Source organism: Phytophthora parasitica (genome assembly GCF_000247585.1).
Source record: "Phytophthora parasitica INRA-310 unplaced genomic scaffold supercont2.15, whole genome shotgun sequence".
Taxonomy (NCBI): Eukaryota; Oomycota; class Peronosporomycetes; order Peronosporales; family Peronosporaceae; genus Phytophthora; species Phytophthora nicotianae.
Window position 1 is genome coordinate 973,959 of NW_008649001.1, and position 11,237 is coordinate 985,195.

At 51.5% G+C, this 11,237-nt stretch overlaps 4 protein-coding genes across 5 annotated transcripts in view; 2 read left to right on the forward strand and 2 right to left on the reverse strand.

Moving 5' to 3' along the window:
• Positions 1-28: 28 nt before the first annotated feature.
• PPTG_08276 lies at positions 29-5,730 on the forward strand. Of its 2 annotated transcripts, none has more exons than XM_008903220.1 (2): positions 29-678; positions 747-5,730. In XM_008903220.1, exons 1-2 carry the CDS (start codon positions 153-155, stop codon positions 4,295-4,297), a joined length of 4,077 nt encoding a protein of 1,358 aa, XP_008901468.1. In that variant the 5' UTR covers positions 29-152; the 3' UTR covers positions 4,298-5,730. The 2 variants fall into 2 exon arrangements, with proteins under 2 accessions (XP_008901468.1, XP_008901469.1); XM_008903221.1 differs by having other exon boundaries at positions 68-678; positions 727-5,260.
• Positions 4,330-6,787, reverse strand: PPTG_08277 (hypothetical protein). Its single transcript, XM_008903222.1, has 5 exons — positions 6,059-6,787; positions 5,940-5,999; positions 5,726-5,879; positions 5,563-5,661; positions 4,330-5,495 (listed from the first exon to the last, which is right to left on the reverse strand). Exons 1-5 carry the CDS (start codon positions 6,782-6,784, stop codon positions 4,444-4,446), a joined length of 2,091 nt encoding a protein of 696 aa, XP_008901470.1. The 5' UTR covers positions 6,785-6,787; the 3' UTR covers positions 4,330-4,443.
• Positions 6,788-7,220: 433 nt separating this feature from the next.
• PPTG_08278 (hypothetical protein) lies at positions 7,221-9,663 on the reverse strand. The gene has a single exon (XM_008903223.1). It carries the CDS (start codon positions 9,618-9,620, stop codon positions 7,311-7,313), a length of 2,310 nt encoding a protein of 769 aa, XP_008901471.1. The 5' UTR covers positions 9,621-9,663; the 3' UTR covers positions 7,221-7,310.
• A 920-nt stretch (positions 9,664-10,583) lies between these two features.
• The window catches only part of PPTG_08279 (hypothetical protein), a gene marked incomplete at both ends in the record, with an annotated part of 2,540 nt that continues 1,886 nt past the window's right edge, over positions 10,584-11,237 (forward strand). Inside the window, one exon of the mRNA XM_008903224.1 lies at positions 10,584-11,217. Within this exon, the coding sequence (XP_008901472.1) occupies positions 10,584-11,217 (634 nt within the window). The remainder of the gene's footprint in view (positions 11,218-11,237) is intronic.

Genomic DNA, 11,237 nt, shown 5'->3' on the forward strand with positions numbered 1-11,237 from the left:
ATCCATTAACGTGTGCACCACATTATTTACGGAGTCAACATCACATACCTCTCTTAAGTGCGACATTGTTGCAGGAAGACACATCCCAAAGCCGAGCAGAGTGCGGTCAGTGATCGGCGCAGCGCTCCGCCCCTTGCACGCCCCGTTCTGTCATGAGCGATGATTTTGAGCGCGTCAACGTCCGCACGCGACCTCGACGGCGCAGTCGCAGCAGCGGCGCCGTCTTAAACACCCCCGTTACTGCATCACCCGCTGAATCCACACCCACCCCGAACACCGGTATCAGCAACGGAGAGCGGACGCTACTGCCCAGTGACGTCATGGAGCTTCGACGCAGCGCTTCAGCAGATCACGTGGTGGGTTCTGGAAGACGTCTCAGTCGCTCAGGCTTTAATCCGTTCAGCCAGAGCGGGGGTTTGAGCTCTTCCTTCCGTCTAAACAGCGCAGGCTCGAGTTTCCGCGCCGGTGCAGGTGTTCCAGTATCGTCTTCGGCTCTCCGTAGCCACGCGAGCTTCTTGATGATGGATATTGATTCAGCCAGACAGTCGGTGGACGCTCATACTCGAGCCTTGAGCTTTGATGATGAAGACGTGATGTCGGACGGTGGAAGACTTACTAGGAACATGCTGGGAGACTCAACGAGTGGGAGCACTGGTTCTGAGAGATACAGAAGAGCATGTACGTTGAAGATGTGGACAGTAGAAAGCCTGTGGACTGATTTTTAAGGTTATTTCTTTTTTATTTAGCGTCGTTGGATTCGAGTCCGCCATTGCCACCGGATAGCACCATATCGGCCGAGGAGGTGATTCGAGAGAGTATGGCAAGTGCACTGAGCTCGTCATTGTATACAGACAAAGACGAGTTTTTATTGCCACATCAACGACGGTCGAACGCTGTGGGTGGGAACCTGAATTTGAGTATGGCTGGGACAGTAAGCGAGCGAGACTCACTGGCCATGTCGAGACATTCGCGCGACAGTTTAGCATTTTCATTTTCAAGTCGAAGCACGTTCAGGAGGAGTACGATATCAGAGCAGATGCTGTACGAGACGGACTTATTTGAACCGGAACGTGAACTGAGTGCAAGGGAATTGTCGGAGGTGCTGAGTGGATCGGACGAAGATGTCAATAGCTATGAAGTCACCAGCATAAAGGAGGAAGAGGAGGACGTCAAGCTTGAAAACGCCAAGTCTCGGTGGGCACAGCACGTCAAACTCAAGGCTCGGAGCTTTCTCTACTCTACAGTGGCAGGCAATAAAAATGGAGCTTCGGGTTCTAGCAATGGCGCGGTGACTTCGACAGCACCGACGTCAGCCGAGATTTGGGCGAACAAACAGAAGCAGATTCTTGCGCAAATGAGCAGTGGCAGTGGGTTTGGAGCCATCTCGGGCACCTCGTCGGCTGCATCTTCATCTTCAACACATCACCATTCAATTTTACCTCCTTTGCCATCCTTTGGACAGAACTCGAATGGTGGCGCCAAGTTTCAGAAGTGGAATCGATGGATGCACGACCAGTATCAGCACAATTTCGGCAAAGTAATGCAGCGTGCCTTCAAGGATGAGGTTTTACAGCGGCAGCAACAACAATTTGCTTTCCCAACGCACCAGCCAACACCAGACCCGACTGCACTTATTTCAATCGAGGAAGTTATCAGCAACCCGAGGATGATGCGCTACTATGCAGCGTGGTTACCTGATCCTGCAGACCAGAGTAAATTATTCTTCCTGTGTTCGTTTGAAGAATACCGGCAGTTTTGGTGTACGTTGCGTGCAAATTATCAGAAGAAACCTTTCGCGAAGGATGACGTGCTCATGTTACGCACGTACGGCGTCAAAATCGCGATGAAATACTTGGCGAAAAACGCGCAGTTTCCGATAAACGGTAGTGCTGATGCAGACGGTGGGAGTGACGAGCCTCCAATCGTGGACTCCAACAAGTTGCGGTCCATTAAACGCGATCTGGCGGCTGGAGGTGAAGATGCTTTACGCACTTTTGACGACGTTGCTGTGAAAGTTAAACGGGTGCTTATGTTCAAGTTTCCTGAGTTTCGCAAGACCGAGCTTTACGCGGAGATGCAGAAGACTGTGGAGCGTGAAGTCATATGCCTTGAAGACATCCTGATGAACCACCGTTTCGCCAATTTCTTCTGGATATTCCTTTTTCCGCACAATTATCATCGCGAAATTGCGCTGTGGCTAGATGTCGAGTATGAATTCAAGCCAGCCTTCCGCATTTACATGTCGCTGCTCAAGTCTAGTGGCAGCTCCAGAAGTGCCGCTTTATCGAGCAGTACCACTAATCAGCGTCGTGAGCGAATAGAGCAGGCTGCGTATCGCTGCCGAAGGTTGCTCAAGTATATTTCACAAAAGTATTACGCTGGGGACGCTGAGATGCAGACTTTATCACGCACACTGGTGACGTCCTGTGCTCGACTACAAGCCGAACAAGACGCCATTCTGACCAAGTTTAGCCTCATTCACTTGGAGTTGTATCATCGCTTCCTAACGAGTCGAGCTTACGCTGAGTTCGCGTTGTATCCGAAGCTGTCACCTGAAGACGAGAAGGACTCCATCGACGATTCCATGCGGCTATCAGCGCTACTTTTAAGCTACGGCTTACGTGCACATCATTGGGCTGGTGGTTCGAGCTCCTCGTCATCTAACGGGTCAACGTCGGCATCGTCATCCAATGCTCGCGATGAAACCTCAGCGCCAAAGAAGAAGTCTCTGGACTCGCTTCGTACTGCGCGAAGCTTTGAAGCCATCTCTGGTGTACTCACCTTTGACGCCGTAGCCGTCCTTGTAACAGCTGAAGAGGCAGAGAACGATACCGACGAAAATGGCAGCGGAGTGTTTGAAGACCCGATCGAGCTGCAGGTAGTACAACACCCATTGCCACATGATCCGACACCTCACGTCGTGGACAAATCTGTGGAGAATTTCCTCGTACCGTGGAGTGCAGACCCCAGGCATGTGGTACTTACAGCACCGTCCTGTCCAGCGCCGCTGGCGTTTAACTTTCGCATGGGTGACAGCAGTGCTGGCGCCTCAGCTGCTGAATTATTTGCAGCCTGTGTGGTTTTGTATAAGCCAGCTCCTCCACTATCTCGACGTGCTCTCGAGAGCTCGCGACTAGATTCTAAGAGTGGATGTCGATGGATCCCGTATGGAGTGTGCGTGTTGTCGAAGTTTCCGATGGTGGATCTGCTTCGAGAGCGTCTTGCGGAAGCGTACGAGTTTATTCTTGAGCTGGAGACGATCGCTGCAGCCAACAGCGACGGCAAAGAAACGATTCCTCATAATGGAGAGCATGGCTTTCAGCTTGACAAGAAGGTTCTAGCCAAGTTGACCCGTTCCGTGTCAAAGGAACACATCTCGCAGTATCACCAGCCATCACCGCTTCCGGAGTCACCGCTTCTTGAGGCGTCAGGGTTAACACCGAAAGCCACAGCCGCTTCGTTGCTTGCTGCGCTTCCGCGTCTGGATCACTCAGTGCGTCTCTTATTCGACACACTGGACGTCTCCACTGTTCTTCTTGTATTCACCGCAGCATTATTGGAGAACCGGATCCTGTTGGTGTCGTCATATCTGTCGGTGCTTATGAAGGTTGGCGAGTCCTTGCGAGCTCTAATGCACCCGTTGTCGTGGCCGCATGTGTATCTACCAGTGCTTCCTCGACGACTGCTGCAGTATCTCGAGTGTCCGACGCCCTTTATCTTTGGTGCTGAGAAGCAAGCGCTTGATGATGCCCAACGTCAGTTGATTGAGGAAGGTGGCGATGATCTTTTTGCTGGAGCTGGAGAGGAACTGTTAGTCGTGGACTTGGACAAGGGAGCTGTGCTACGTGGAGAAGTGCCCTGTGCTCTTCCAGACAGCGTACGGTTTGATCTGCGCGACGCATTGTACGAATGCCTCAAGCCGAACGTGAGTCGTAGTGACCATGTGTTTGCCCACCACTTCCCAAGCAAACCTCTGGTCTTTCCGGAGGTTGCAGTCCGTGGATTATTCCTCCGAGCTGTCAACAAACTCATTGGAGACTTCGGCTATCACCGCTATGTTTGGACGGACGAGTTTGCTCGTAAACGCACCGTCTTCTTCGATGAAGCCAGCTATCTTGCAGCCTCCACGCCCGAGATGCGTGAGTTCCGAACACTGTTTATCGCCACGCAAGCCTTCTCGGAATTTGCAGTGACGCATCATGGATTTGAGGAGCAGCCAGGTCAGAATTGCACGGGAGCTTCAAGGTCTTCTACGACGTCATCGTCATCCTCTGTATCATCGCTGCCGCGAAAATAAGCCTGGAGTATGTGTGAAAAATGATTCGTAGTGTGTTGTGCTTCCAGAAGGACGAAGGGGGAGCATAGAACTTATATGTACGTGATGTGACCGAAACAAATTTGATATTTACTGTCGACCTCTCTGCTTTTGTTGGATAGTATTCCTCAAGGACGACGGAGCACGGATGCCAGTAGAGTTGTGGCTGCTAGCAATCCAAAGACCGTGACAGGCGCTGTTAAAGCAGGCATCCACGCCTTCTTCGGCTCTGCAGCACTAACTGGCGTTGCGCTGGAAGCCTGTGGCTCATGTTGTCGGTAGCGTGCCATCTCCTTGTCAATGATGGTGTAGAGAATTGCTGCTACTCGGCGGCCACTGTGCTTGAGCATCGGTGCTTTCTTCCACTCACGCGTCACATGACCGGCTACAAGATCTTCTTGGAACGTTTGACCTTGAAGCAGCACGGGGTGTTTACTGGCTGCCATTTCATGGGTAGGCAGCAGCAACTCCTCACCGCGTTCCACATAAGGTGCAAGTACATCATCCGGTGGCTGGGTGTTGTTCGCGATGACATAGTCGATAGCATTCGCACCAAGATAAGTGGAAAGCACTTCCAGCGTCTTCTCCAACGTGTAGCCATCTGTCTGGCCGTTCTGCGTGGTCACGTTGCTCACGTATACGGTAGCCCCTGCACTGCGTGCGATAGCATCACGAATGCCAGGAACCAGTAGCGTAGCGATAATGGAAGTGTAGAAACCACCGGGACTCAGAATGATGATGTCGGCGTCCTCGATGGCACGCACTGCAGGCTGGAAGGCTTCAACATTCGGGTTCTCCAGGTACACACGGTTGATCGGCACTTTCTTGATCTTCTGTTCAGGTTTGGGAGGTGTTGCTGGTGGCGATCCACTTGAGCTGCTTGTTGATGAACTGGAGCCTGAATGAGGCTCTTCCTTTTCGTCTGGCATGAAGGGGCTACGTACATTAACCTCCGAGACAACAGTGGATCCATCAATGAGTTCGGCGCACAACTCGGTACTTTCGAGTGTGGCTGGTAGCACAGACCCATGGATGTTGAGAATGTCGGAGACTGACGAGATAGCGCGATCGAAACCACCTTGTAGATCAGTCAGCGCTGCCAGCAATAGGTTACCCAAGCTACACCCTTCCATGAAGTTATCACGGAATCGGTAGTTCATCAACTTGCTCAACAGTTCATCTACACAGACAGGAAAATATATCGTGAATACGTAGCGTACAATTCATAGAGATAATGCAGTACGAACCGGAGTCGGACAGTGCCACGAGACAATTGCGAATATCGCCGGGTGGAAGGATACCAAGGTACTTGCGAAGAGCACCAGAGTGGCGACCTGAGTCGAATACTACAAAGAAAGTGAGTAAGAATAAAATGGTTCACTCTGACGTAACTACAATACGAGTGCAAACCTGTGACGACAGCAGTGAGATCAGCAGGATAGTGGCGCAGTTCCTTGAGCAGCACAGCCAAACCTGTGCCTCCACCAATTGCCACAATTTTAGGCTGCAGCATCTGCTGGTCTGCCAGTTTAACAATCGGCACAAGCTGCTCGATCGACTCAATCTACAACAGAATACTGATGAGTATAATGAGTATAACCTGGTGCATAACTTCCTAGTTTACCTGGAAGTTTGGTTGTTCCATTTCGTCCGTAGGCATCACGCTCGTATACTTACCAAAGAGCTACAAAATACTCAAAATCAATAATAAAAAAAACTCCAAACTTTGTCATCTGCACGTACCATGCGGACAGTGAGCATTCCCACTGTATTCGCTGCCTTGATCTCGTAGAAGGCCTTGCGACCCACAAACATGACGGCAGACGACGGTACTTGCAATTGTCTCGCGAGCTGCTTCATTGCGCTCGTGACTTGCGCTAAGCTCGGATTGGGACTCACATAGACCACTTGATCAAACAGATCCTCCACACCTAGTGCCTTGAGTCGTTCGCGCTGCACTTCTGGCTTACCGATCAATAACAGCGCCAAGCGACAGGCACCGCCATCCTGAAGCTCCAGCAGCGTCTTGCGTACGCCCGGGAACGGCGTGATACTGCGCGCTTCAGGTACATTGCTCTCATAGTAAGCCTTGATGACGCGTTGGGCTTGAGTAGGCGTTAATTTGGCCTGTGGTCCACCCACGAGGCTGTCGACGAAGCGAGGGAAGCGTTTACGGAGTCCATAAGCGTTGCGGAAGGTTTGTAGTGCCTCAAAGGCAGTGGCGTTGGTCGGGAATGCACCTTCCTCAAGTAGTTGAGCCACGCCGCGATCAATCGCCAAGTGTGACAAAAGCTTTGAATGATCGTACAGTACGTCGTCCAGGATCATCGCTACGGCGCGTACGCGGCGACGACGTGGACGAGAAGATGTTGGAGGGTCATTGGGTACACGCATGCCGCTAGGAAGGCGATGCAGCGGGTGCTTCGAAGGAGTGCAAGTGGCGTCCGCCATAGTGTGGAAGCCGACCATTTGGAATGTAGAATGACCAAAAAGCAGGGAAAAAAAGGTCCTGTCTACAAAAATATTTTAAAAAAATTACATTAATTTTGGGTACGATGAAATAAATTCAAAAAAAGGACTTCCATAGAAAAAATGGTCATTGTTTTAGGTAATTCAGACAAAAAAACCATTAAAAATGTTAATGGGTTTTTTTCGTCTGAATGCCGGCCAATCAGACAAAACACAGTCTTTGCCGAGGGCAGAAGGACGCGTGTTTTTTGTTGTGTTCAAAAAAACACTCGTCGGTACGCATGCTGATTGGCTAGGATGACGGCCTATTAACTTAGTGCTTAAAACTCGTCGGTACGCATGCTGATTGGCCGGGATGGCAATCAGACAAAAAAAAACCTTAAAATTTTAATGGTTTTTTCGTCTGAATGCCATCCAGTAAACATCTTTTGCCATCGGCCAATCAGATCTCTCGAAATATTTTTTTCCTATTCTCGAATAGAAACGTTTCTATGGTCAAGTGTTAGTGCAGAATGTATGGCAGAATCTACCGACGCTGCAACATGGCCAACGCCATCTCTTCCTGGCTGGCGACAGCCTGGCGGTCGACGTTCTTCTTGTCACTCTCTTCTTCCTCACTACTGGCTTCTTCCTCACTGTCGCTCTCACTGCCACTGCTCATATCTTCATCGTCCGAGGCCACAGCAAGACGCGCGCCTTCGTCTTCGCTCTCGTCGTCGTCGCGCTCGCCCTTGATCTTCATGCGCTTCTTGTGGTGCTTAGCACGCACACGCTCCTTCTCCAGACGACGGTCCTCTTCGTCCTTAGCGGCAAGACGAGCGGCCACCTGTTCCGTGTAGTTCTTGGCGTGTTGCTCCACGTCCGCGAACTCCGTTTCCGCACTGCTACGCGCCGATAGACGGTCCGCGATCTTGGCGCTGTTGCCTTCCTCGTCGAAGACGATCTTGGACGCGTTGATGGCTTCACGGTCCACGCGCAACTTCTTCTGTTTCTTCGTAGTTGGGCCAAGTGAGTCCACGTCAAGCGGCTCATCGTCGTCCCAGTTGTGTACCCGCTTGACAACCATAAGTGAATCTTCTTCCTCCTCTTCTTCCTCCTCTTCTTTTCGTTTCTCCAGTTTTTTCTTGGCTTCTTCTTGTTCCTTTGGACCCAACGCCGCCAATTGCCGCGCCAACCGCTTGCGTTCCTTCTCCGCCTTAATTTTCTCCTTAAGTTGTTGCAACTTACGGTTGACATTTTTCTTACCGCGAAGTTCTTCACGTAAAGCTTCATTGCCTCCGTTCTCGTGTTCAGCCTTCATCTTGGACAAGAATGGCATCCGTGGAGCACCAGGAAGACCGAGAGACTCAGCGAACGCGTCTAGGGGGAGTGCTGTGGCATCGAACACCTCGCGATCGGGCTGTAAGTAAACAGAACGCACATAAGACATGAACGCCTTCTGTGCCAACGCCTTAATCTCCTTATCACCAGCCACAACAGACGCCACTTTTTGACGACAGCTCGTGGTCTTGGCTGGGTTGAGCTTCGTCTCCCGAATCGGCACCTTGGCGTCCTCCAGACGCTTCATCATACCGTCCACCTCCGACGGTACGAGACACATTAAAGCTTTACCTTGTTTGTTGTATCGCGCGGTACGACCGACACGGTGAATGTAGTTGGCTGCGTCTTCAGGACAGTCAAGCTGCAATACCCAGTCAACTTGAGGGAAATCTAGACCTCGTGCTGCAATATCCGTCGCAAAAAGCACTGCCGCTGGCTTGTTCAAGAACTCGTAGTACACTTCCACACGCTTGCCTTGCTTGTACTTGCCGTGTAGCGCACACAGCGGGATACCCGGCTGTAATTTACAGAAGACACTGTGCACGAAGCGCACTTGACGACATGTGGACAAGAAGACGATGGTTTTCTGTTTAAGATGAGACTTGATGAAGGACAGCAGCACGTCCAGCTTGCGCTCCAGCGGCGTCACCACGTAGCTCTGTTGTAGGCCCTTAGGAGTGGCGTTGGCGGAGTGTTCGTGCACCGCGACGTACTCTGGCTCGCGCAGACTCAGCGCTGCCAGATCCTTGACAGATTTGGTCTGCGTAGCTGAGAACAGCATTGTCTGGCGCTCTCCTGCGGGTGGTAGATGTTCTAGAATGGACGTTAACTGTTTCTGGAAGCCTAGATCCAGGATTCTGTCGGCTTCGTCCAGTACAAGCACCTGTAGATTGCTAGCATCGAAGGCGGGTGTCTGTTCCATGTGCTGTAGCAGTCTACCGGGCGTACAAACCAGCAGGTTCATCCGCACAAGTCGGAGCTGTTCCTCGCGGAAGTTCTTGCCGCCGATGACCAGACCGGCCGAGAACGCGTGCGCCTTGCCCACGTTACGCAACACCTCGAAGATCTGTAGTGCTAGTTCTCGTGTGGGTGAAATGACGAGAGCTCCCAATCCGTCCTCCACACTCCAACGGAGACGGAAGAGCTTCTCAAGTACTGGAAGCAGAAAGGCCAATGTCTTGCCTGAACCTGTTTTAGCCGCTGCGAGGACATCGCGTCCAGCTAGCGCGTGCGGCAGTGCGCCGACTTGGATCTTGGTGGGTGCAGTGAAGCCGCAGGTCCTCAGACCGCGGCGCGAAGCTTCAGATAGCGGGAACAGGTCAAAACTGGCTGCCTCGCCGAGCTGCGAGCCGCGCGCAGGTGTCTGCTCCGCGATACGCGCCTCTAGCTTCTCGATCTCGAGACGCTCGCGCTCATTTTGCTTAAGTTTAGCGGTGTCAGATGCGACAGCAGCTTCTTCATCTTGCACCGGAGGATTCGGCCGGCCGTGGGCCTGGCGGAACGCACGTGAAGCCATGACGTTGAGAATGGAGCTCTTCGAATGGCTGGGTGTCGATTGACCTTCAATTGTAAGTTGCTCTAATCATATCAGCAACATAAAGGAATGGCTACATTCATTTTTTTTAAAGGAAGAAATTTGCAAAACCGTACCATTTTTGTGGTACATTCAAAAATATGACGAATTTTTAAATAAAAAGTACTTTGTATTAAAAAGTGCGCATTGGTTTCGGACCCCTTTTGATCTTTTTTTTTTTATTATGGAGGGCCACAAGCAGAGGTTGAATGTAATCCGCCAACCAGTAGAAAAAAGTACTACAGCAATAGTACTTTTACTGGAACAAACAGTAGTTTGAATAGAATCTAAGTTACTGTTGTTCCAGTAGACAGTAATCAATCTTGAAGCTAGAAAGTACTTTTTTCAACTGCTTGAAATCCAGAAACGCACCTGCCCACTTTCGCTTTAGATCACCGCTGTGGGTGGTGTCGGGGCGAGGGACAAGAACCTGCGGTCTTCATAGCGTGCGGGTTCCCCAAGTTTCCACGCTTCACGTCGAGTTCATGCCCTGGGCGACGTCAAAGTAGCACGATGCGGGGCTATTTGTGCTGGTGGAGGTTCTGCGGTCATACAAGAGCTGCTTTCTGCGGCATTAAAACTTTCTGCATAACGAATCCTGGTGGCTGCTGTGAAGCTTGGACACCCATTTTCCAAGTTTCTACCTGACCAGAAGCAAACCAAGTCTGCAGTACCCTCATGAAGTGCGCCTTCGTGGACTGTATAAACCCCAAGCTCTCGACGTTGTACCCGTGTACTGTATGCGAGCGTCAGGTCCATCACTTGTGTTCAAATGATTTGTTCGACCCGGAGAACATTGCGGTGCAGTAAGTAACTTTATATTCACTGCACTAACGGCTAGTTCTAGTTTCTGTAGCGTGCAGTGCGTGTCCAGCTGGAAGGCACACCCTGGAGAGAAGTCAGTGTATGACGACCCAGATGCGTTCGAGATCGTCGGGCCTGGCCAGTCGCGCAGGCGGCTTGCCAGTCAAGACTCTGAATCCACCATCGCGGAGTCGGAAGACAGTGGTTGCAGTCAATCGTCCGTCGATTTTGACAAGTGACAGTCGTGTGCGGGTGGACACCTACGGCATCCCAGTGAAGGTTCATCACTACCGCCAGCTTGGGAAGCGAGATGATGTCCGGGACATCGCCCACGTGTTGTCGTCGCCGTATGCGACTGGAGATGACGATGACGCTGAGTGCTTCACACACATGCGTGTGCTCTGCGCACTAAGGTTGACTAGCCACCGTAATGCCTCGGAGGACGCATGGGAAGGCGCACTACGGAAGTTTAACCACACCTCGAACGTCAAGGACCACTTAGTGGCGAAACACAGCTCGCACCCGATCGGCAAAGCGGAGGCGACCAAGCGAGTCAAGCGAGTGCGTCGACAACTCGAGGACGCGTTTAGCCAAGTGCCTGGCTCGATGACAACCGACATGACCAGCGTTGACCACTCTACAAAGGGATCAATGAAACAGGGAGCGCTGAAAAAGCTGTGGGGTCCGTCGAACATGCAGCTCAGAGCATATATTGCCAAGTGGCTGATCAACGACGGTAAGCATATCACTGTTACG

Bases quoted from the DNA above. Each gene is read 5' to 3' on its own strand.
- PPTG_08278 (XM_008903223.1), bottom strand. From the start codon at position 9,620: ATGGCTTCACGTGCGTTCCGCCAGGCCCACGGCCGGCCGAATCCTCCG.
- PPTG_08276 (XM_008903220.1), top strand. From the start codon at position 153: ATGAGCGATGATTTTGAGCGCGTCAACGTCCGCACGCGACCTCGACGG. The intron at 679-746 runs GTACGTTGAAGA...TTTTTTATTTAG, and splicing joins TGAGAGATACAGAAGAGCAT to CGTCGTTGGATTCGAGTCCG.
- PPTG_08277 (XM_008903222.1), bottom strand. From the start codon at position 6,784: ATGGTCGGCTTCCACACTATGGCGGACGCCACTTGCACTCCTTCGAAG. The intron at 5,880-5,939 runs GTAAACTAGGAA...ATTCTGTTGTAG, and splicing joins TGGAACAACCAAACTTCCAG to ATTGAGTCGATCGAGCAGCT. The intron at 5,496-5,562 runs GTTCGTACTGCA...CTGTCTGTGTAG, and splicing joins CGTGGCACTGTCCGACTCCG to ATGAACTGTTGAGCAAGTTG.